Consider the following 26596-nt stretch of genomic DNA (forward strand, 5'->3'; position numbering starts at 1 on the left):
GTTTCTCTCAAATGTAGAAAGATAATACATCTCACTGCTCTGGCAGTTGCTTTTGTTTTTTTTATAGAAATATTTTGATGCTCTCAAGATGTATAAAACATATTACAAAGTCTGCTTTTTCAAAAACTGTTGCTCTGAAAGGCAGTGGAGGATTCCTTTGGTTTTATCGTGCAATTTTTAAATTGCTGGCTGGACATGAACCTGTCCACATTTATGGAAATGGTACTTACCTGGCCTAGGTCATGTTCTGCAAACAGTTACTGGAAAGAAACAAGATACAACCTTTAATCGAGTTTTTGAAACATTGTGCTATAAGATCTATATTAAATCTGTGTGAAATTGCAGCAAAATAGAAAGAAGTATTGACTCTAAATTTTACAACAGACTTAAGCTCATGATGCATTAAAATAAACTCTTCAGAAATATCAAAAGGAATACAGTTATATTTGATGAGGTTCAGATCAAATATTACTGTATCAGCAGCAGTGGTGCGTGCCACCCACAAGGATTTTGGAGTTGACACCCGAGGCTACTGTTATCATCCTCAATAGTCTGTTAGGAAATCTGACAAACAACAAAGTGGAGTATATGTAACGGTTTTGCCTGGTGAAAGCCCATTTCAATGACTTTACGGCCCTTGGCTCTTTGTAATCCCGTCTTTAGCTCTGCAGCTTTGACTCTTTTTGTTGCTCAATTTATTGGTTACAAGATGATCTCAGTGCCAACAAGGAGTGGGTTTTTTCTTTTTAAGTGAGAGATTTCATATGAAATATCCCAGAGGAGTTCCTGCCTCACACTGGCCCACAAGTCTTTACAGATTTTCAGTCTCACCCAGGGAATTGGCTCTGATTTTATGTTGCGGATCACATCAAAAGGAAAACACTCTTCACAAAGTAGCCGGTAGGAAAACACTGGTGTCATCTTGTACATATTTAGAAGATTTCAGTCTTCTCACCCTTTCTTAAGTGTTGCCCACTTTGCTCTGATCTCTGCATCAATGCTAAACAAACAGAAAATCTGGACATTTCTGGAAAACAAATCAAAATGACCCAATAGGTTCTTTGTTAATACCCTTAAATATGACCCATAAGTGTGTCCTGTGAATTATCACCCCACATACAGCAGTATATATGAGGATTTGCACAGTGTTCCCTTTAACAAGTCATAAAATCCTTTTGAGGAGGAAAGATTGGAAGTGGCTGGTATCATTATGTGCAGAACGTTTAGCAATGTAATGCAAGATCAACATCCACTAGCTACACATATGACACAACAACACTTTTGTTACTTCCTGGCTGGATTTAGGCAATAATGTTACTCGGTTGTGGTTAGAAATCAAAACTAGCTGGCTGAGTTTGAAAATAATCGTGATTAAGGTTTAAAAAAAAAGAAAGTTTTTACAAGGCCACTGTCATCTTAATCAACTATGTTTAAGTGAAGAGAAGAATCATAATCTCTTGTAAAGAAAATGTATCTTTATAGCAATTAATTGAGAGTTTAGTGACCAACCCAGACAGCCAACCGGTAGAAATCTCAGTCATAATAACTGATTTAGCACTTGTTTCAATCAGGTCAAAAGAAAGGACAAATGAAAGGAAAAATCTGATTAATTGACCCCTACAGTGTGGGACTCCTGCGAGTTTTACTGGAATGATGAGGTCTGCTTAAATGGAAGAATAGCTATAAATCATATAGAGTTGAGAAAACGGTTCCATCCTTATGGGAGTGGTCTGCTCAAGGATGGAAGAGCCCCCGTTCACAGAGCCGGTCACTGAACAGAAGAAAATCAAATACTTTACCCTTTACAGACAAAGGGTGAAGTACTCTTGCATCTGATATGAGTTTTATGTAAATACGTTCTTTTTTCCAAGGTTTTTCAGCATTTGATAATTACATATAGACTTTTTCAAACTCTTGTGTTATTATCAAGAGATTGTTTTGCTTCCTCTTCTTTTCGGAGACTTTAATGTGCATCCCTTAAAAAAACAAAAAACAGATGATATCAATGCTGTAGACAAATGTGCACATGTGCCTTTAGGTGGTCCTTGTGGCCCTGCAAATGTATATTTTGTGTATTCATACAAGGATTCCTTTAAAATCCAATGTGACATTTAGATGTTGTAGAATTGGTCATGTTTTTCTTATCTGCGCAGAGCAGTTGGATGATATTTTGGACTCTTTTATTAATATAAAATCGTTTGGAGACATTTATTGTTTTGAAACTTGACCCCTCATGAGAGAGGTCGTTCATATTCTCCCCACTTAAACCACTTAAAAATTTGGTTCCAGCCAAGAAACAATGCAATGGATAAAGTCAACGAATATGCTCAGAACAACACATGCCTGGCTATGCTTTAACCAGCAGGTAATTGATTATGCATGTTTTTTTTTCTCAGGCATTGTTATTTTGTCAGTGATTGATGACATAATAAACAAAAAAGAAAATCATGGCTTTTCTTTTTCTTCATGGAGACGCCTCATCTTGCTGCTTTTCCACTACAGTTAAAAGATATGCTTTACCAGGCTTGTGCCCCAGCTGTAGGAAAAGAGGCGCAGCCAGTTTTGAATAAATGTTGTCAACACAGTCCCACCCACACACAGCTGTGCACTATCATGCAATTACAGCCAAGATTACGGGTTATGTCCATGAACTATGTTACCTTACAGCTGATATGTTTTGAGGAAGATCCTTTTGACCAAACTGCTGGCTTTTAAAAAAATATCAGTGCTTAACAAACAAAGTGCTTTTGCCTTTTGGTTAAATTTTTATTAATGAATAATTGTGAAAGTAATTGTGACATTGTGTAGTATACTGTTCACGTGTTTGTTCACATGAGGTTGTATTTATCTACTTTTTTAAAACCTAATGAGGATGAGATGATTGTTCATATTAATCCCATTTAATATTATGTGCTCATACCTAAAACCTTAGAATTAAAGGATGGAGTAATTCCTCTTTCAAGAAACAGGCACACCTTCACAAGACAAAATATGCAAACTGAGACAGCCTTGACGGGTTGGCAGTGACTTACAGTGATAGTATTTCAATATCAGTCATTGTATCAATCAAGAGTTTGTGCAACATTTAGGGTTGAACTTCAGTTAAGTTTAAGTTACAGTTTCAATCTATGAAATCAAAATGTACATCTTAACAAATTTATGGCTTGGTTTGATTTAGTTTGACTTTATTGTTAAGCAAACTATACAACACGATTCTCAAGTTTCACTATTACATTGCTTTAAGATTAAATCTTTCCATCTATATTTTATAAAATCCTACCCTACATTTCAGAAGGGACTAACTTTCTATTTTAAAAAGCATTTTTATTGAAGTAATCCACCATTTCCTTTGCAGCCTAGCATCCGGACTCACAAACTGTTTGTGCACCCCCTGAGCTATTCCTGGCCTCTCCCTGTAGTATGTTTTCAGGAAAGCAGCTTGGGGCTAAATCGTGCGATTAGTTAAAAAGCAGATATACATTAAAGGGCCATCTGTCCTTTCCATCTCTTTAGTTTGCAATGCAATTTTATAATGATAGACATACAGGCACAGTATACAGAGAATGGGATATATCTGCCTCATGCCAAAAACTTAGCAAATGTAGAATAAATTGAATAAACTCATAATTTCTTTTGCATTTAAAGCTCGAGGGTAGTCATCCATCGTAAAATGGCACATGCAAATTTTGAGATGTATGCTTCCTTTTTTGGAGACATTTTCAATTTAAACATAAAGCTTTCAAATAGTCATCATTAGGAGTTCTCTTTAATTTTTTAATGTTCAATAGGTAAACATTTTCCATAAACATGGCTCATGTGGGCAGGGTTTTAATTACATCTGAGTAAGCAGAATATCAACAGATACAGCTGGTTTCCCCTAACCAGCCCACTATCATAATGTACTGCTATAATAATAATAATAATACTGTAGTCCAGAGGGGACAAGTCAGTTAGGGGCTCTGTTTGTAAAAAAAACATGTAAACCCTGGACCGGAACAGTTTTCCTACATGCTTGGAAAGAAAAAGTTAGGTCAGATGTTGGGGAATTCCAATCATTGCAATCTTTAATTTATTCTGCTTTATATCATCAATAGCAGGTAAGTTGGGCTTTTTAGAGGGGCTTTACAAAATATTTATGTCGAAAAGCATAAAGACAAGGAGCATGTGTTTCACAACATGTGAAAAACTATCAAAATCTTGAACAATGCCTCATTCCCTCAACTGAAAATGTAAAGTTTTCATACAGAATACCATCAGGAAAGTAGTTTGTGAAAGGGAGGTGATTTTTATAGTCGGTTCATTCCTAAACTCTGACAGTTTCCTCCTCTGAAACAGCTTAGACATGCAGCATACAGTATGTTACCATGGTGATCAACTAGAAGTGAGCTACCTTTGTTATACTGATTACTCTAATCTCGGGTTTAGCATATCTTACTAAACAAGTTGATTTAACTTTGTAGTAAATCCTGTATGTCTGCCTCTGGCCTTGTCAAAACTGGCAAGAGAATTGCAAATATGACGTTAGAAAAAAGAGTACATGACATAAGTGTCATTTGTAGAATTATTGGCTCAAAGAACACACATGGAAAATTTTCCAAGGACCAAAATATTCTCGAAGGAGTTTCTATATAGTTCATGTCTGTTTTCATTATTGCACATCAGCTGTGATGCCCCACCCACTGTCTCAGAGGCAGTCCTCTGTGTTTGGCTGGCATGCTAAGCTCATCAGCTAACACAGCACACCTGGGCCTTCCAACTGTGCAAGCACTTTCAGCAACTCCAAGGTATGCATGCATGAGATGCACTCATTCACTGCTTTCATTGTTGTTTTCTTTTAAACCTTATGTGGTGTTTGGGTCTGTGGGACGCGTTTTCATTTTTTATTAATAGATTACCATAGACTTCACATTTTTGCACAGTTCTACAAGTAGTCCAGACTACAAACAGTAGTTTCTGTGGAGTATTTGATTTATTATTTTTATCACATATTCCCCCACATTGACATATTCCCTTGTAAAATAATCAGCTGACATCACAGGGTAAATCTTTTCAATTCAGTTTTTATTTAATTCGTTGATCAGACATGCTTTAAAACATTTATCACAGCAGGATTACAATATTGGGTAATTTTGCTTGTTGGACACAATACTAGATTTTCCTCTTAATGGACGATAAATGCAATCAAATCCATAGTTCAGGGGATGAATATACAACTGCATAATATCTCAGTGTAGTAAAGGACCAGTTGTATGTTCAAAAGGCTGATTAAAATTAAGGACATCATAGAAAGGCTGAATTGAAATCTAAGTGATATGTGTCGTGTAACTCATTAGTATGTGTATTTTCGGACATATAAAACATGCAAAAGAAAAAATGTCTCTTACAGCTTCACATGCAAGTCTGGATGATGACCCGGTCTCTTCTTTTTAAAAGTGAATAAAAAGAGATGATGGTCCAGAGACAAACAGGATGAGAGGATAGTGTATAAAAAGAAACAAATGTCATTTTAACTGGGGAATCTTAACTCTGGGCAATGTGCAACGTAACTGGGCTAAGCAGGGGCTTTGCACAGTGATCCACATGGTGTGTGGCTTTATGAGAAGGCAGATGGTACCACTCAAGCAGGAAGTGATTGACATAATGACATGCCCGAATGTGGGTGTGTGGGTGTGTGTGCACTGAATGAGTGCCTGTGTAACTGTTTCCAACGACACACCCTTAAAGTGAGCTGAGATGTTTCTTTTTTTCTTTGATTAAACCTCGCTTTAGTGTACCTGTGTGCATGTATGATGTCAAAGACCTGCTCCTCGTTTGATCTCTACGTGGCTTCAACTAGAGATAGCTTTAAAAAAGAAAAAACTAATTATTCAGAAACATTTGTAAATGCATCCTGATATTCTGGGTTAAACCTATGGTAAGGTTTTTAGAAGGAAAAAGTATCTCAACGTTTTGCCCGACTTTGATGAGCACTGATCTGCTGACCTTCTGATTGGTGGAACAACTCTTAGTTACCTAAGCCACAGCCTCATCTGGCAAAAGCAATTAAACCATCATAATGCTTAATTTTTATTTTCCTTGATCTAATTCAAATATAAAAATTCAATGCCATATGTGAGCCCAGTCTCACGTTTCCAAAAAATGTTGTGGTGTTGTGATCTCGACTGATATATTGTGTTGTGAGGCTCCTTACGATGCAATAGGAAAGTCCATCTGTGAAGAATGAAATATGTACAACAAACCGCACAGGCAAATACTAACCCTTATTCATTCCAAAGTGGAGCTGCAGTATATTTAGACTAAACACATATCTCTTTCAGCTGTTGAGTTAACCATTTGGACATATGATTTACAAACCAGCCACAAACGACCACTCAGATTAATACAATTTTTGGTATTTCTGTGCTGGTTTCATGCTTCTCTCTCAGACATTGCATCTCACCTTTTCTGGAATTTTTCAAAAGGACAGGAAAACATAACTTTTTAATTAGTCATATTGAAATGATGAAGCAGTAAGCTTCAAACCACTAGGTTTTTCTAACAAAATAGTTTTAGTTCCCAAAGCCAGCTAAAAAAGTTAACTAAACATAACCAAGTAGTTCAAAGGAGCTCACTCGCAAACATAGTGAGTAAACCATAAAGTATAGAGAGTAAAAAGGAAATGGAAATCAAGCAATTCTTAAGACTCATTTGAACAAAAATTGTCTCAAACTTAGGTCTGGTGGTTCTAAGCCATGTTTCTTCCCTACCCCTAATTTCTGACCATCTTATAAGGACTTTTTTTTTAGAACTATGACATAAAAATGGCCTTGCATATTAATGTTATCATCCCAAAGGTGAAGTGCGGTGGAGAGAACATGATTTAGGCTTTGTTGCCTCTGGGCCTTGACTTGCTTGCTGCCTTTGAGGGGAAAAATTAATTCACAAGCTATCATACAGGATAATGTCATGGTGGCTGTCTAACCAAAGTTCAGAGGAAGTTAGGTGACCCAGTGGGAAAAGCTGAGTTCATTACAGAATGAACTCAAGCAAGGAAAATCTGCCTGTCAGAGAAATCCAGGCAAAGTCCAGAACCAGCTTCCTAAAAGTATGGTGGAGGTTAAAAAAAAAAAAAAAAAAAAAAAAAAAAAAGCTATAAGGTGGATTAGATTCTACAGGAAAATTTGTATAACTTTGACTGTGACAAACATGTTCAGTATCTGTGATATCTGCTCATTCGTGTTTGAACTGTCTGAATACGGGACTGAGGAACTTTTTGAGACCAATTTTAAAGCAGAAAAAGGTCATTTACATTCTTCATATTGCTTGTCTTACCCTAACAAACTAAATATCTGTTATCTCAAGGATAAAAGATAGCAGAAGGTGAAAACTCTGCAATAAGATCCAACTTATCCAGAACCTCATGTCAAGTCTCTCAGTGACCACGGGTACAAACGTTGTCCCACCAAGTCATCAGCACATCCTCATACTGTTTTGGTAGTAGTGAAATCACAGATTCAGAAGATTAAATCCTCTGTTTATGGCTTTAGGAAAAAAGTGGCAGTTAGTCTTTAATGTTGTGGGAAGTTCTAACCCCTACTGGTTCTACAGGTTAATCCGTCAAACGAACAGGTGACTTATTTTGGGTATGTCATTATTCAGACAGCAATCTTCCCAAAACTTAAAAGCTAAATCTTAAAAGCTGCTGAAAGAAAAGCATACTTAGCATTTACATGCAAAGGGACAAAGATGTCGGGCAGTATTATTTGTTATCACTTGGTTACATTAAGGGGACTATTACCTGGGTGCACATTGTCTTGTCTTGAAACCACTCAGCATTGTCTTTCCGTGTTACGTCAATTTTTCTTATTTGCACCTTGAAAGTCTGCTCACACAACACTGCATGTCATTTTCTTTTTGTGAGCTGACGACTTAGTTCATATTTGAAGCTCTAAGCGGAACTATGTACAAGTGATCACTTTCAAAACCCCGTAAAGGTAAACACATCTTATTGTTTTACCACAGACAGGGTTTGCTCATCTCAGGATATGTCTCTAATCTGCACTTGGTATTTTGAAAGAGGTTGAGATTTCCTGTGGGATTTCTGAATTAGTGAAAGCTAAACAAATGTAAAAAAGCTGGCCGTTTGATTTGCGTTCAGTCCGTCTGTATTGTCTGTTCAAAGATCTGGTTCTCATGCTGAGAAATGAAGTTTTAGACAAATATGCCGTGGGATTCTTCTCTTAAAAGTTTGAATGGCACTGCATGTTTTTTTTTTTACCACTTAGATATTGATTGTGAATAACAAAGAGTGGATTCCGTTGTACACAGCTAGACGCAAAGTCAAAACTTCTTTTTCTTCTGTTTCCTTCACTGATCGGAAAGACCCTCATCTCTTCCACATTACTGCAAATAACCACACCGTAAGGCTGGATTATGGTGACACACCGTTTCTTTTATCCCTCCATCCCCTGGAGGCCTGCCGCAAGCTCATGGGTGCAGTCTGTAATGTAGGAGAGTCGGCTGTTGCATGCTGAGTGATGACGATAGCTAGCTAAATCCACCTGCAGTTAATTTAAATGTCCGCGCACGGCTCCCTCCCAGCTCGTCACAGTATCTCTTGTCGCTCTGTATTTATAAAGCGCCCCTGCGCGTGGAAAGGCACAAGCATGCCTCGTCTCTAGAGAGGCAGAACGCGTTGCTGCGACTTGGAGACGCTTTTGGGGGCTTGAGAAAGCTGTGCAGTTGCTGCTGAGGTAAAGACGCGGGAGCGCAGGAGTTTTATCCCAACTTCACCGCTGCAGGTCGTTGTGACAGCGACCTTGTTCTCAGGGGTAAGTTGTTGTTTAAATGATCAGCCCTTGCTTTGTTTCTTTCTTCTTTTTTTGCGTGTCTGTGGAAATTTAAGCTGCGCATTCCGCTGGTGGATGAGCATCTTGCGCTTGAGGACTGATGGAGCGTCCTCAAAAGTAATGTACAGAGCTGTTCTTTTTTTCTTTCTCTCTTACAGGAAAAAAGGTAGCCTTAATTTGCAGCCTCGTTGATGTTGGTCTAAATTGTCCCTGCATAACTGTTACTGGAACTTGTTGATGTTGGAAATGAACAATAAATTGATGGTCGGTAGGAACATCTTGTGCATTTTCTTTCTTTGTTATGCAAGAGAAGACGGCAGAGCAAAATTAAATCAAATAACAGATTTATATTACTTGTACTTGCATTTGCAAGCCCTAGATGTTCTTTTGGGGTTGACATTTTTATACAAAAGAATAATGTCTTTCTGCTTCTTTCAGATGTCAATGTGTCTTGTTTTGGGAAGATTGCTGTCTGAATAATGACATACCCAAAATAAGTCACCTGTTCGTTTGACGGATTAACCTGTAGAACCAGTAGGGGTTAGAACTTCCCACAACATTAAAGACTAACTGCCACTTTTTTCCTAAAGCCATAAACAGAGGATTTAATCTTCTGAATCTGTGATTTCACTACTACCAAAACAGTATGAGGATGTGCTGATGACTTGGTGGGACAACGTTTGTACCCGTGGTCACTGAGAGACTTGACATGAGGTTCTGGATAAGTTGGATCTTATCGTATACAATCAAGGGTTTTCCCTCTCTCAGAGGAAAGACGTCAAAACCTCCTCTCTGAGATGTTTAAGCATATAAGACATGTCATGTTGTGGCTTTGCATTCGAATAAAGTAAAACACATCCGCGTAGAATAGAACTCGGTCAGCACAAGCAGCGGGGGCTTTCGTCTCGTGCGTTTTTTTTTTTGTTATCGCCGTGATTATGCAGAGACAGAGCCCACACTATTCAAAAGAAAACCCCCAAACACTACACAGAGACATGTTGGCATTTCCTAGCTGGAATCCCAATACCTGCTCCTCCAAACTCCATCTATTCTTAAACTGTTCAGTCTGTCAACCGTGAACAAGTTCTCTATTTTCTATTACAAGTGTCTCTCAAGCAGACGACTTGCTAAAAACTTGAAATGACTAAAACATTGTCAAAAGCAAAAAGGAATGCATTTTTTTTCTCTTGAGGATAGAGAGCCAAAGATTATGCATAATAACTAAAAGCAGCAAATCTGCCTTCTAAAATATTCTAAATGAGTATTCAAACCATTAATCTAAATGTCTCATTGAATATCCCCTGTCTGTAATATTATTTGTTACGAGGTTGCTTAGCTATTTGTCAATCTATAAAGATTGCCTACACTCATCATTTTTTGTCAAAAATCGTAACATTCTCTAACTGTACCTATTAGATAAAGGTTAACAGTTGATGATTTTCCTCTGGAATTAAAGGAAATATGTGCAACATTGCAGAAACATTAAAGAAAAAATGCTTAAATGTTCATCCCTGAAAGAAACAAATGGCAGTGGCTCGGGAAATGGGGCTTTTGCAAATACATTGCACCCATTTGAGATGGGTTGTGATCTACTCTTTTTATGTAGAGAAGGTTTCCCTTTCAAACAGTCTGATAAACATTTAGTTGCTCTGATGCAGATACAGAGGATTGCCGAGAGCAGACGATTTCTAAAAAAGTTGGGACATTTTCGAAGATGCACCAAAAACTTTGAATTCAGTTTGTCTGTTGTTCAACCTTATATTTGCCACACATGTCCAAACAAATTTCCGGTGTATTCATTGACCATTTCAGTTGTATTAAGAAAAAAATAAGCACCTTTGCACCTTTTACTTTGTTTTTCTTTCTCTTCCTTGACCCGTAGAATTACTGTTCTTCCTAAAAGCAGCTGAAACACATATGTCCACTGTCTTTCAGTCCTTCTGAGAGGATTCATGTTCAGAGAATTCTGCTGTATTTTTGCATAAAGTTGATACATAACTTCCTCCTTGGGTAATACAGTGTTGTGTTACATTGGTGGATGTGACGCACATGTGGCTATATTGATCATGATGGCATAACTGCTTCTCTTGCAGTGCTGTGTGAGGGCTTGAAGGTCACCGGCATCCAAAAGTTACCACCATTCTTGGCCCACTGAGATTTTCCCAGACTCCCTGAATCTTTTCACAATATTTTTCACTTTACAATTATTATTTTTTTAATAACTTATTGATGATTCTCTAACCCTGACCCAATCTTTCCTGGAAAGACTAAGCCTTTAGTCTTAGCTCCTTTTATGCCCCAGTGTAGAATCTCTTAGAAATGTTGTTGCTAGTCTAAAATTCTAAAATCTATCTTTTATGAATACAGTCAGTAGAGACAGAGAAAAATGATTTATTTGGACTTGTTTTTTTTTGCATTTTATCAACTTCCCAACTTCTCTGGAGGTTTGGGTGATCTGTTTTGAATTTGACACATAATAGGGCATAAATGATCAGTGTAAAAAGCAACAACAATTTGACTGATGTTAAATCAACACAAACTAATTTTCTCCACAAATGTTTCCCCTCCCCCTTATTCTCTCTTTTGGTTTTTTTGGATGCTTTTCAGAAACATCCCTGGGGACGCACATACACGGAAGCACACGCATTCACTCACAGGCACAATGCAGGAGTCGGAGCCCACAGTATGCCAGCTGCAGCCCAATATCATCTCAGTACGTCTTTTCAAGAGGAAGGTTGGCGGTTTGGGCTTTCTGGTGAAGCAGAGGGTGTCCAAGCCGCCTGTCATTGTGTCAGACCTCATTCGCGGCGGAGCTGCAGAAGAGTGTGGCTTGGTGCAGGTGGGCGACATCGTGTTGGCTGTCAACAACAAGCCCCTGGTAGACCTCTCATATGAGCGGGCATTAGAGACTCTCAAGAATGTGTCGGCAGAGAGCCATGCCGTGCTCATCCTCCGCGGGCCCGAGGGCTTTACCACCCACCTGGAGACCACCCTATCAGGAGATGGTCGCCAGCGCACGGTGAGGATCACACGCCCTGCCTTCCCTCAAAAGTCCTACGATCAGTGGTCGCCTCTCAGCGCATACAGCCCAGGGCAGCAGCAGCAGCTCAACAGGGAGCCCCAGCTCAGGGCCATTGAGAACCTGTCCTCTCCATCCATCACCCAGGCCCTCCTGCAACGAGGAGGTGTGCAGGGTCAGGACGGGGGCCGCGGAGCTCTCCTGTGCAATGGGCTGGAGGAGAACAACGAGCTTCTTAAGGAGATCGAACCAGTGCTGCGTCTCATCAAAAACAGCAAAAAGGAGATTAATGGAGAAGGCCAGAGGAATTCTGGGAGAAGAGATGCAGAAATTCAAGTGGCATGGTAATTTTTGATGTGATGCTACATTATTGATCCCTTATCGACTGTCTTCTTCTTCAATCACCTCCTCAGCAATTGTACCCCAGATAGAGCCTAGAGCCACAACCTTCAAGAGGGTTTTTTCTTAACTGCCAGTACAAGAGCCTGCAATTAAGCCTGTGAACAAACGTATCCCTACTCACTTTGCTCCCCTGCAGTATCTGACCAACCTGACACATCTGTGTTGCATTAGCAATAATATAGGCTACAGGCTGCCATATCTATGACTCAGTGTGCAGTGGTAAGTAATTAGTGCCTGTATGCTGACCTCTAGAAAACCTCACTTGAAATGACATTACTAAAATTTGTCAGCTGTTTTTCCTATAATCACAAAATCAGCTATGAAGGTTAAGTTTAATGTCTTGACACTGTTTGGCAGTTTTTTACACTTATTATAAAGCTGAAAAACAAAAAGTTGGTAGTTAGGCCTGAGATGACAAGGGGAAAAAACCCACATATCTGATAATTTGCATATTTCAGAATGTCATTTCAATCTGCATTTATTTGAATACATTTTGCCACAATTCAGATATATGGAATGTGTGTGCTTTATCAGTATCCAACGTTAGTCCCTATAATAATGTGACATTACAGTACCCAATTAACATATTTCAACTGAAAACTTGTCACACAGTTATGATTCTTTGGCAGTTTACGAGAGATCCAAACTTCTTCCAAGCTGCAGAAAGTCAAATGGTAGTGTTTCAGCAGCACAGTAATGAAGAGGTGTAAAACTGGTAACGGTTATGTATATTTGAAATGCCTCCTTTTAAAGATTTAATCTGAAGATTCATCGATGTTGCACTTGGAATACTCGTTGTGTATTTAAGTATTCATTTCACAAGGGTTCTCAATCAGAGCCAATATTCTACCTCCAGTTTTGACTAAACGGTCTGCACAGTGTACTGTTGTTATTGGCGTCTCAATTATCTGCCATTGTACTCACACAACCAATTGAAATCAAACTGAGGCTACTGTCTGTTAAGATCAATATCTCTTTCTTGAGCAACTCATGCACATCCCATCTCTTTCATGAATAATGAGTTATTTGTTGCTTTCTAAGGATACACATGCTTTGACAAAAAAAGGCATGAAAAGTCTTGCTTAAATGGTCTGTACTAATGGTACCAGACAAGTTTACAGGAATGGGATCTAAAACGATATTTGATTGAATAGACAGTTTAAAATAGTGTGTTGTAAGGTGAAATGTGAGATAGACCTGGTCGAAGGAAACCATTGCGATGCAGTGAGCTGGAAAAACAGAAGCTACTTTAATCTGCTAAATACAGGGCTGAACTGTGCTTCCCTTAGAGGAGGTCGTTGCCCTTGTCCCCAGTACAAGGCTATAGTCTTGGGTTCTGTCTTCCCAGTTCAAACTAACCAATCAGGGCAGACCTGTAGACTGAGGTTAACAAATGCTGCATTTGGTGGACACTGAAAGTGGGAAGGCAGAATGCAAAATCATTTTCAACTCATGAGGGCAAGGAGAAAAAAAACATGGCGGCCTGCCTTCAGGTTTGCTTTGTTGCTTTGCCAACAATAGTCAGGTTGATAGATGAGCAAAATATGAACTAAAGGTATCACATATGTTTGTTTGATTATATGAAAATCATCAAAAAGGATGTTGTGATTCTTTTGTAAGTTGCCCTTTTGGGGGAGGAGGGCATTGAAATAAAAGGAGTGAGAAGTCTATAAAGTCTTCAACTGACATCTGAGTTACCAACTAAGACATTTCTCTTGTGTTTTCTTTGATTTTTTTTTTTGAGTCAGAGATCAGAAACTCAGTGTTTCCAATTGTTTATAAATGCAGCAAAAGTTAACAAATGCTAACATTTTTTTTTCTTTTGTGCGTCCTAGCACAACTTTCAGAGTTATTTATTTCAGTGGGAGATGTGATTTGTGTGTTCAACACAGTGTCTTTAACTAACACTGCTGGCATTTGTTCAGCAATGACACTGAGTCAGTAATATTATTTTATATGTCTCAGGTAAATAGAGGAAGACTTAAAGTGAAAAGCTTGAGAGGAAGGTTATTAATGTGAAGAAAATATTCAATTGCAGTAGACTGTTTTGAATAATGTTGTAATGACTGTTTGTAAGGAAGGGAAAAGCAGAATACAATGAGACATTTTCAGAAGAGAAGCGGGTGTATTTTTACCCGTCAGCAGGAGTTGGATGAGGCTCTGGCTGTCAGCACTGATGGAAAAAGTCAGCACTGATGGAAAAAAAATGTACTCATGTAATGTCCCTTTTTCTGCAAGTTTGAACTCCACCTCCAAATTGTGTTGATGAATATGCTCTTACAAACTGCAGCAAGAGATACTGTGTGAAAGGGAAAAAGGATGCCTGTGAGGATTTACAATAAGCATGGACACGTGCTCGTGGGGGTGGGAGGATGAGTGTGAAAGACGGTAGGAGGCAAAATGTGTGTGGGTGTTTTCGATTGGAGGGATGCAAACTTCAGCATGGAGATGAGTTTGCTGTATGTGTCCATCTTATGTGTGGTTTGTCAAGGTGGCAGTTCATGAATCTTCTCTCCCCTTTTTCATTCAGTCTATTAGGATCATCTTGTCACAGCTCATATGGAGATCTTTCTCCAAAGGTCTTTCGCTTTTTGTCTTTGCAGGATGAATGGCTGCTGTTTGTATTGGTGTCATCTTGATTCATCATGTTTACACAATAGTTCATCTGTTTAAATTTGTGACTTAAGACAAGATGTAAAACAGACTTTTAAACTCAATCTTGAGCAACTGAAATTACATATGCAATGTCAACACTCCCTCTGCAGTTACATTTTAGATCTCCTTTTTTGAGTTTTTGGTGGGTTAGATTGCTTATCTCCTGTCTTTGTGAAATGGTAAGAAAGGAGGCTTGTCTGCTGTCTGCGTTTTTATGAGTGTGCACGAGTGTGTGTGCATGGTTTGACTGGAGGTTTTAAGCTGAAATTAGAGAGTAGTTTGTACCAGATGAGAGTTGACACACCTGACAGAAAATTGTTGTTGACTTCTAGGGACCTCGGCGTGGGAAATGGCACACCTCCCCAGCTGGTGCCAGATAATGACAGAATGCTGGAAAACATGCCGGTGGTGCACAACAACATTGACGATGACAAGGTAAAGCTAAACAAATTATCAATCCTTGAAAGACTTTAGAGTGAAAGAGGTCATGTGTAAGAATCAGTCTGTCCAGCTTAACTTATCTGGATCAATAAGTTAAAGACATTTCACTCCTCTCTTTGAGTGAATGTTTGTGCCAAAGCAAGCTTGCTCAGAGTAAATATGCAGCTGTATAATGCACATGAATCCACGGCTGCCTTGTCTTACTAGTTGGCTTTGTAAAATAATGAAAACTATTGGCCCATTCAAATTCAGCGTGCTTATCCGTGTTACAGCTTTCCACACAGCAGCAAAGACTTTGCGTAAGATCCGATCACCTCACCATCAGATCCCTCCGGCTGCAAGCTGGTGTGGCATTAAATCCGGCTTATGCCTTCCGAACGGAGGGGTCTTGTGTCAGGTCTGAGTGTCTTTAACGGGGATGCCATTGTAATCTGTACATGGTCTGCGTAATACATCCATTTCTGACATCACTCAAGCCCTCATCAATAGGACTGGATGGGGTGAAAGGATTCCAGGAGGCCTAATGAATGCATGCAGCTGCTTATCTGCTTCTCTCCATTAAATGTGGCCATTCTTTATGTGATCCAGTTTGTCAGACCTGCAAAGAAGGGAGCACTACCGTGAATGATTATTGCGAGTTTGTGAGTTGGATCTCCCCTCTTGTACCTACTTGTTTGAAAGTATGTTTGGGTCTTAGAATCGATATGCGTTCAGTGGATTCTTGTGCATTGACTCATGCAGTAAGAATACTCCCCAAATTGGTTTTGATAGAGACTGAGACCCCCTTTGATGGTTCATTAGTAGGGCTTTCATTTGATGGACTTGTCGGACACCAAACTAAGCTGAAAAAAAATGAATAAGTAAATGTTTTCAGAAAATTCCATTAATTCTTTTTGGGAAAATACAAGGATTTCACATTGATAATCTGCTAATTAGTTTTCTCACTTCTAGATTATAAATGATACAGGAGCCTCTGCTTCTGTAAGGTTATGGTTAATAAGCCTATAGTAACGCTACCTCTAAAAAAAGTCATGAAGCATAAAATAAAACGTACTTCTGTACCTCAGTTTTCCCACGTCATGGTTTATTCATCACTGAATAAACACATTAGTTGTAAAACCAGAAATCTACTTGTCTTCAGACAAGTCTAATGACATTGGCAGTTTTGCCACTTTCCTTCTGTTGTCTTTTCTCATTTCCACCCTGCCTCATCATCATTATCTCAATTTCACATTAGAAGTTTTAATTGATGGGTGTACGAGGAAGTTTTACTTAATTTACCAGAAACACTTTGGCATAACTGCCCTATCATATAGTCATCTTCATGAGATTGACTTTGATTATCTTGATTATCTTAATTTCTTGGACCATGGATCCTGCCTTCTTAGATCAATGCCTTATTCTTCACATTGAGAAGAATAACATGGTCCTTCAAACAGCTGGAGACTTATGTTTTAGTTAATTATTTATTACCCAGTGTTATGTCTTGGTTCTAGCTTGATTCACTAAGCCATACAGGCTGCTTTAACACATCCAACTGACAGATTTCAGACCCTTAAAGGCATAGTTCTGGTTTTTGAAGTGAGGTTGTGTGACATAGTCAAGAGTGGTTACCTTCAGTTGGCAGCGGTCAGAGGGAGAATTTCTCATTGGGGAACCAAACAAACAGCTACTGATCACCGGCAGACATCTTTTGGTTGAGAAAACAGTGACAAAATAAACAGTCTGATGCAATATAGTGGCGTGTTAAAAAAGAGAAAAATCTATAATATAAGTTTTGCCAAACTGCTGTGACATTTTTAAGATTTGAGTTGTTTTAAATGTCTGAAATCTCCTCCTTTTTTTGTCCCTGCCCTGCCCTGTTCTGTTTGACATATACAGTAACCTTACTTGTAATTTTGAAGTTGACTGTATTGGTACATGTTTTCTACTAAAAATGTTTTTTTTTTTTTGTTTTTTTTTGTTTTTTTTTGTACTTTAGAGGCAGTGATTGTCCATCAGTCAGAATGTTTAATCCCCAATTTTCCCAGTTCACATCTTCCTATGTGTTATTCCAGTTCAGTTATTCCAGTGGCATGTCCAGATTCTGTTTAGTAACAATGGGAGAAGTTAAATTCTTTCACTTGACAGTCTCTGTCCTGTTTTACACAAGCCACATAGATCTTTTCAACAGTCTGAAATTATATTGGTATACAACTAACTAATGTGGAGAATATATTTTTTAAAAAGCTCAAGATAAAACCCTAATATTAAGTGGATATGTGTTGATTTTAAAATCCACTCAGTTTCCATCTCATTTTAGCAGATGCAATTTATAACGCACATCCAAACACCCCAATACCTATTTTGGAGACTGGAAGTTTATTTTTTTTAATCTCTTGGCCAAGCCTAAAACTTATCTGGTAGGTGCAGGAAATCTTTGCTTAGTGCTTAGCATCCCTTAGTGCTCATTGAAACCAAAAGGAAAATTAATCATTCTGTTCCACAACCTCTGGAGAAAACACTGAAAAATATGTTGGATATCACGAGATGCTCCACATCCAAACTATGCACACATTTAACAAAAAGTTAACTGGCTCATCAGTGGAAAATAAAATCTATTTCTTAATATCTTTGTTAATTCATTTCCCTTTATTTCCTGTTTTTTCCTTTTTTGTATTATTCATTTTGACATTTAAAACATGCATCATAGCCAATGTATAAATTACACAAAAAGTACGCTGACATTCACAAGTTGAGAATTGAAGGTTTCAAAAACTTTGAGTGGCATTAAAAGAAAAACTTTTCACTTTTTTTTTCACTTTTGTGAAATGTAAATGCCAAAGCTGTCCTCCAGTCAGTCAGCAGCAAGCCTTACATGTTTATGTATGTCTGAAAATCATATTTCTCCACATGGGATTCCCTTTGCTGGCTTGACTAAGTCTCTTTACGGTACGATGATCTTGTCCACAACTCAGTGACAATCATGTGTCACTTCTGAACTGCACAGTGGGGATTACCACTGCTGGAACATGAACTTGGGAACAGAGGTTTCAACTCTTGCTGTGTGAAAATTCAAATTCAGTACAAACCACCTGAATCCTCTCTGCTGTTGAGCGGACATAAAATGGCTGTAATACTCAACCAGCGTACCACTGTTGGCATTCATCTCCCCAGCAAACATGATGATTGTCTCCCTGTTGTTCAGAAGCTGCTCCACTATGTAATTAACAATGCCGTGGGAGATGATGAAAGAGCTTTCGGGGTGCGCCATTGATTACTCTGATCTGTAGCAATCACTCTCTACTTTTCTTCAGGAACGTTTACAGTTGGCTATGGGGTTAAATTGCAGTCATTCATCAGTCAATAGCTACTTATTGAAAAACTCAGGCAAGAGTTAGTTTACATGCGGAGCGCTTTTATCCTGGGATGGAAAATAAAACAGAATTGAAGCAGGAAGAGAATGCAGATGGTTTTTGTAATTGTTCCTGATTTCATAAGGGAGTGTGGGAAACTTAAGTAAAATGACAAACCGATTTACCCAGAGAATAAGTACATTTTTGTGTGAAGCATTTCAGCTGAAATCCCCCTCAAATGCTCCCAGATAATACATGTTATTTCTATCTTGAACTCTTCCGTCAATTTCCAGTTATTGCACTCAACTTGATTTCCTTGCAGTGGGAGGGCTGCGTCACTTTACAGCTTTCTTTAGTATGACTCCAAGTCATAAACGACTTATATTGCTTACACCAGAAGTGTCGCAAAGGTCAAAAACTATTAGCTAGTTACAATGGAACAGCATGAAATAATGACTCATTTGTAAATTTGTGCTATTTGCAGCCTCCGGCCCAGGGCAGGACCTCGCCCATTAAATCAATGCAGAATGGCAGCCCCTCCAAATGCCCCCGCTTTATCAAGATAAAGAACTGGGAGACTGGCACACTCTACAGCGACGTACTCCATCACAGTTCCAGCAAGGTAAGGCATATGGAAACCATTTCAATTAATAGCTGGATAAAGCATCAGCTCCAGCATTCAAGTTGTCACTGTGGCAACCATTGTGGCAAGCTTGAGGAAGATTTTGATATTATGATTCAAGTTATTCTATAATGGCTGCTCTAGACAGGAAGTGTTGAAGTGGAATAAAGGCTGCAGAGTGTCTTTCATGTCCTGCCAGATGAAAATACACAAGTTTAAGAAAAATGGAGCAGTAAAACTAAAAGAATGGGAATTGAAAAAAGAGGAGAAGGATTGTGGCCATATGGAATCCTATTTGATCAAAACAATCACGATATAAATAGACATGTTTCATATTTTCCCAGAGTTGCATTCATCATTAACAATTTTAACTGTCTCAGGATAGTAGTCAAAACAATACTGAAAGCAACAAATAAAGGAAAAACAAACAAGCAGTGGAGGTCTGGGTCTTTGTAGAAAAAGACACCACAACACATCTGGGTGATATGAAATGCCTGAAAGGGTTATTATAGTATCATCATTTGCTATTTGGGAACACTTTTCTTAATCTGGTCTTAAATGATATTGAGGAATTATTTAATGAAACACATTCACCTTAACAACCCCAATCCTATAAAAAAAAGAGAGAGTGAAACAGGATTGAACATTGAATAAAGAGAGGATTGATTACAGAACAATTACATTGAACTGTAAAGCAATATGTCCTAGAATGGTATCCATTGTTCTTGTCACTAAATTGAATTTAAAAAAACAAAACAAAAAAACATTGGATTTTCAATGGCTGATGTCAATTGTAGAGCAGAATAAGTTAATTAAATAGCACTAGCACATGAGACACAAATTGTGGTACTTGGATTAACATTTATCTGAGACAATTATGTCTGAATTGTCTGTTTGCGTAAGCAGATATACAGCACACTGTCTGCAGTGTACTTAAGTTAAAAAAAATTTAGTAATTAAATAAAGTTCAGATGTATTTGTATCACAGTAACTGCTTTAAAAAAGCTGCCTGAACTTCATTTGATGTAAGTCGGAAATCTAAAACACACGTCCCAATTAATCAGTTGGTCACTTAACCATGATGGTAAAGTTGGAGTTATTTGTCCATGTAAGGATTAAAACTGATTGTGTGAATGCTCATAACGCTTAGGTTGAAAGAGCAATCTTTTCATTTGTCAAATATAAGTGCGCTAAATGTTGTTATGCTATTTGTTGACATCCTCTTTTAGAGAATAAACATGATACAAGAGTGCCACTATTGGGGTAACATAAATGACAGGCTAACATTGCAAATACCAAACAGGCAAGGGTCCTGTTTGTACTGTAAGGTTCTGCAAAAACAAAGCCTCAGATCAACCAACAAGAGTGAGAGATAATAATACTGTATATCAACATATATTTTTTAACCCTAACCTAAAGGCAGATGAAAATCAGATATGGTGTCTCGGTTGACTGAACAAACATTAAGTGGGCAGACTTAAAACATAATTTGCAAGTCAAGTAGACTGAGATATAATAGCACAGCATGGCGTGCTATTTCTCTGCTTCTCACTAACTATTCATACATTAGAGAGCTCATGCCTGAACTGTTGGTGATTCATCTCATTACTAATTAGCCAGAAAGCAGGGGGTAAGGTAAATCTAGGTGAAGCTCATGAACCAATGAGTGCCTCAGAATAAACCAACATATGACATGTTGTGTGGGGACAGCTCACATGGTCATGCTATGACTCACTAATTTAGAAAAAAAAAAAAGCTCAGAGATTAAATGCAGGAGAATTTAGAGGACGTTTTTGCTTCATTCACTTTATGGATCTGTAACATGATTAACTGAATACAACTGATCAATCCATCCTTCTATCCATCATCTGAGAAACAGTTCGTAACCATTTTTACCAAAACAACATCCATCACAAACATTATAGGCGAATGGTGTTGCCTCCCACATATGTAGACATACAATCATCTCTTTGTTCACTCAATCAACATTCTGTATACGATGAAAACACAACTTAGAGTTAGGGGATGTTACTGTTAAAATAGCATACTTACAATTTAAAAAAATAAATAAATAAAAAAAAGACTTGGCTACAGTTGAGGACAATCACCATAAAGAAACAAATGCTGATAGTTTGTCAGAAACAGCTGAAGTAGGATTCATTTTCATTTCGGACGACCAAAAAATTGCATGAATGAAACGTTTCAATTGTTACTCTCATATGGGTTTAAAAAATATTTCTGCCAGTGTTAAAGGGGAAGTTTGTTTTCTTTATAAATCTGGACCACATTTCTGGCATAAAATACATTAATCTACTCACCGATAACAGTTTGGTGAAAGTCAGCGTCCTTCGTAAAAATATTTTTGTGTATGCATTTGGCAGATGCTTTTATCCAAAGAAACTTACAGGTAGGAAGATAGGGTAAGGGGGTCTTGCCTGAGGACCCCTACTGGAGGTAGTACCTTTCATGTAAGGGGCTTATAGAGGGCTTTCTACACAACAACACAGCAGCTATGAGCAAACAGTACAATAGTATGCGTTCATTCATCCAGTCATTCATTCATTCATCTTAACATATTGGTGAAATAAAGAAAGATAATGCCTTATTTTGAGGCTGTATTGTCTATGCCCCCGTTCACTCCCGTTATATGGATATACATGATCTTGAGTAATCTAAATATCTTCCGAAGGACTCCGACTTTCATCAAACTGTTATCGGTGAGTAGATGGATGTATTTTATGCCAGAAATAAGGTCCAGGTTTAAAAAAACGAAATTCCCCTTTAAAAGGAAAAAGGAGGTCTGAATAAGGCACACTCTTTCACTGCAGTCTAACCAGTGTTCTGGTTCTTCTGCAGCCTTGTCCGTCATAGTCTCATTGTCAGCGGGCACAAGAACTAGCTTTTCAGTACACATTAGCATGAAGACTTCTAAGTTTTCCCGAGGCGGTGAACTTCACAGCATGGTCAGCACAAACTACTGTCTCTGGCGACTTGAGTTATTAAACTATTGATTGATAAGTAATAGGTTAATGTTGCAATGTTTCACATTTAATATATGTAAGATTATGTGAAATGTACAAATAAAACTGATAAACTTGATTGTCCTGTAAATCTACCATATAAATATCAGAATCCTCGGAACATACAGATACCAACTACAATTGAAGAGATTTTTTTTTATAGAACTAAAGTCAGATCTTTTCATTAATCTGAAATTATGATTTAAAGTTCAACTCTTATCTACAACCAAACTTACACTATTGCCAGTGGGTAAAGGCTGAGCGATTATGGAGCTGTAGATTCAGGCACTTACTCTCCAAGACACAATCTATGACATTTAAAGTAATTTGTGTATATGTGTAAGCATGGCATGCTTGGTTGAAAAGAACTGGAAGAGCTTTCTTTTCTCTTTTTTTTGGAATGTAAACCCTCTCAAATCTGGTTATAGGAAGTGAATGGAGAAACTACTAAACTTTCATGGTTAAGATTCAGTTTCAAATAACATCAAATTGCTTTTTACTTTTAGATGTGCTTTTAATTACCCTGTGGTCTCAACCGATGCAGGAACTTTTTCAGAGCTAAATCATGGCTTGAGTGAAGATTTTCTTGGGGACAATGCAGATCACTCAGTGGAAATGGATCAGCTCTATCCAAAGAAGGATATAAAAGCTGAGTCATCAGATACAGAACATATTGAACAAAAGACACAACATCTGAAGCACAAAGTCTGTCTAACGAACGCTGTGAACAAGTAGTCTTGGCTGTACAACCTCTAAATCACTTCTCGGAAGGGAAACGAGGCCAAATACAAAAAGCAAAAAGGTTTCCATTAACTGATAAGTAAAGAATTGTGGGAGCGGGAGAGAGAATGATTCTACAGTTTATCAAATCCACAGCAAAACAAACTGGTTGGACATCTGCTTGAAACTCTGAGGAGAAGCAGTGTTCCGTTCTTTAGGTTCGAATGTTTGCATCCTACTGCAGCAGGATAATGAGCTCCAGCACACCTTAAAGCTTTGCTAGGAAGAGTCCTGATTTCCTGACTTTCACAGACTTTCCCTTTGAGTCACCTGATCTTCATCCCCCTGGACATTTTGGGACACTTGCAGATGGAGAAAATCCACACTATCTTGAGTGCTGCTTTCATTAAAGCAAAAAGGATACATACCAATTCCAATTCACACATTAAGAATAAAAATATTCCCTAAAATTGTTACAGTAATGGGAAAAAAAAAGCCTCAATAAATCAACAGTATAAAGTCTGTCTCAAAACTGGGATATACAGGCCTCACATTTCCACCCCCATGGATACTTCAGAAAGCTGGTTAAGAAAAACAGCATAAAACTCCAAAAAGCCTGTGCTACTTGCAAAGACTACTCATCTGTGGTACTCTTTCCTGTTCATTAATCAAGTACTCCGTGTGTTTGTTCACAACATTTTTATCATGCAGCCAAAGTATCTTCCTGTTGGTTAGTAAGCCAAGGTGAACCTCGCTATTTAAGCATTCACCCTCCAAAACACTGCAGCCATTTGTAAACAGCAAACAGCAGCATAATTGCTTTGGTGACTTACCGAACAGGCTGTTGAGTGCATCCCATTAAATGGCTTGTAATAGCATCTTCAGCTTTATTATATATCACAGATGATCCATCTTTTTTTTTTTTTCCAAAAGGACAGCTGGTTGGCATGAATGCCCAGAGCAGTATGACGAGCGGACGTACTGGAGCACAAGTGATTCCTTTGTTTTATTTTTAACACTACTCATCCATTTCCCCCTTATACTCAATCACTTCTGTCGGTCTTGTCTTTGTTGTTTTTGCTTGTTTGAGTTATGTTCTCTTGGCTTTTCTTTTTTTTTTCTCTTTATAATTATCCTTTGACTTGTTGACTTTGAACTCATTCAGTTTCCTTTCCCATTATTCCTTTTGATTTTGCTTGACTGATTTAGACTTTTGTTTTGTTCAGCACATTTAAATTTTCTTTTCAAATTTTCTGTTTTTTAAGGAAAGGTTATATTTGCTGGAGGGTCACAAAGGGGAAATGTTTCTTTTGGACACACTGCTTCTCCCCACCCAAGTGTTTAGACAGTGCAAGTGGGTGGTTCAGTGTAAAGAGCCAATTTTAGAACCGCTGGGGTCATTGTCAGAATTCCTATTTAACTCTCGCCAGCGCTGTCATTTTTGTCAAACGCTCCTGCTCACTCATTTGTTCTGTCTCTGAACTGGTGAAGGCAAACCAAAGTGACAGGCGACTTCAGCTCTAATCATATTAAACTGACCACACAAAGTTGCACTGAGCCATGAGCAATTTTCTCCCAGTATCTGTCCGTTTTCTTGATTTTGAATTTCCTCTTCTCTTCCTGTCTTCCTGTCACTGTTCAATGGAAGAATACCAATCTATGACTCACTAACTTACTCATTCATTAACAAGAGAGCCAGCCATGTGCGTGATGTAGTGACTGAAATTATGACATTCATAATCCTTGTATCCATTGAGAGCCAAGTACTACGCTGAACAAGGTAAAACAATAAGATCTTAGTTGTGAAGTTTGAAAGTTTCTCAGTGAAACTGACATTTTTTTTAAAAATAATTTTTATCTGCAGGACAAAAGTACGAGGTAATATCATCTTAATACAGGGCTTGCTCCTTTAGAGAGTTACCAACTTTAATTTGACCTGTTTTCATCACAACATTTGAACTTTAAAAGGTCCCCATTTAAATTCCCCAGCAATCGACTTGCCCAATGTTATTTGTGTCTATGTATTGACTTATTTTATGTAAAACAGAAGTTAAGGAGGCACCCTTTCAGTCTCCAAAAGGGCAGTTCTGCTTTGTTGAACTCCAATGATTTAAGAAGGCAACAGCCAATATTCCACAACTGTGCTGAAATTAAGAGTTTTATTGCATGTAAAATTTGTTTATGCCCACCGAACACAGGATGAGTCAACATTCTGCTCACTTTCAAAGTTTAAATATCCTTTAACACTAAATATCTTGAAGAATACTTACAAAATAGCTTTTGTCATTGTTGGAGCAGATACAGATGTAAATAGTTTGTGTAAGAAATATAAAAATATATTATCTCAATTACCATTTAGTAACTTTGAAGATGTTTTAATACTAAGTGACTGACGAGTGAAACACATTTTATTAGAACTTCAATCGCTTGTGTTTGATCATACGGTTGTCCTAAAGAGAGAAACAAAGCATTGTTCAAAGGACAACACCACTACTTAAAACTTTTTGTGAAACTTGTTTTGTTTTTTGTAATTGGTTGTAATTTTTTTCTTTAATCTTTCTCATTTTACAGATTTTAATTTTTTTTAATTTTTTTTTTTTTTATTTATTTTTTTAATATATATTTTTTATAACGTTGTTGTTCCACACGTTTATATTAACAACTGATGTGCGTCACATATACATTTCTAAATAAGTACTGCCCCTTGTTCAGTGCGTGTTCAAAATGATTCAGTCATGCAACTGTAGCTTGTGTTAGTGTTACAGGAAAAACTAAATTTGATTTATATTTACAGATATGACCAGAAAAGTGTACTAGATGTCATCAGCTGGTTTTAGAGTTGGTTATTGGTACTGAATGAAAAAGAGACAAAAAGAGCAGAATTAATCCAGCTATATTCCCACCTCATGTCTCATTTTTCTTTTCTTTTCAGATGCCAATCTGCAGTGAAAATGTGTGTAATGGCTCTGTGGTGATGCCCAGTCAGCAAATTCGCAAACCAGATGAGGTCAGAACCAAAGAGGAGCTTCTTCCCCTGGCCACTGACTTCATGGACCAGTACTACACCTCAATCAAAAGGCAAGTGCAACCTGTGGTACCCAAAGAGTGACGGGTTAAAACTAGAGAGTTGAACGACATGGAGAATGGAGCAGATGTCTGTGTTAAAGCTGCAGAAGGCGATGTATTCTCAAAGTAGGAGCAAGCTAGATTTTAAAAATCCCTACCCTTCCACTTGGAGCTTTTTCAAAAGCCACACCTTTAAAATATGTGCATTAGAATCACCCTAGTCAGTTTGGAGCAGCAGTCAGCCTTGGACTCATTGACATACACGTAGAGTATCTTCATAGCAGTGTCAGCTGCATAATAATGAAAACAACAAATTCCCCTCAAAACGAACCAAATAATTACCTGTCCAGGCAAGAAACAACAACCATTGTGTAAGTTCTTAAGCCATGCGATTCCTTGAGTTGTAGCCATTGTGGAAAAGCTATTGATATATTGAGTCTCGTTTATCCAATTTATTAATTTATTTTATACTTCTTTTCTTCACTCCT

The 26596-nt window shown here is 38.0% G+C and overlaps 3 protein-coding genes across 4 annotated transcripts in view; 1 reads left to right on the forward strand and 2 right to left on the reverse strand.

The window, feature by feature from the left end:
• hspb8 (heat shock protein b8) overlaps positions 1 to 26596 on the reverse strand; it is a 480000-nt gene that overhangs the window by 394443 nt on the left and 58961 nt on the right. The window lies entirely within an intron of this gene.
• The window catches only part of fbxo21 (F-box protein 21), a 286959-nt gene that overhangs the window by 120247 nt on the left and 140116 nt on the right, over positions 1 to 26596 (reverse strand). The window lies entirely within an intron of this gene.
• Positions 8597 to 26596, forward strand: part of nos1 (nitric oxide synthase 1 (neuronal)) — a 43761-nt gene continuing 25761 nt past the window's right edge. Inside the window, exons 1-5 of one of the 2 annotated variants that reach the window (XM_072387417.1) lie at positions 8597 to 8810; positions 11436 to 12191; positions 15237 to 15339; positions 19165 to 19302; positions 25975 to 26120. In XM_072387417.1, coding sequence (XP_072243518.1) covers positions 11491 to 12191; positions 15237 to 15339; positions 19165 to 19302; positions 25975 to 26120 — 1088 coding nt within the window. In that variant the 5' untranslated portion in view covers positions 8597 to 8810; positions 11436 to 11490. The remainder of the gene's footprint in view (positions 8811 to 11435; positions 12192 to 15236; positions 15340 to 19164; positions 19303 to 25974; positions 26121 to 26596) is intronic. The other variant, XM_072387416.1, reaches the window with a different exon arrangement.

The sequence above is a fragment of the Leuresthes tenuis genome, unplaced genomic scaffold, assembly GCF_036924035.1.
Source record: "Leuresthes tenuis unplaced genomic scaffold, fLeuTen1.0.hap1 SCAF_6, whole genome shotgun sequence".
Taxonomy (NCBI): domain Eukaryota; kingdom Metazoa; phylum Chordata; class Actinopteri; order Atheriniformes; family Atherinopsidae; genus Leuresthes; species Leuresthes tenuis.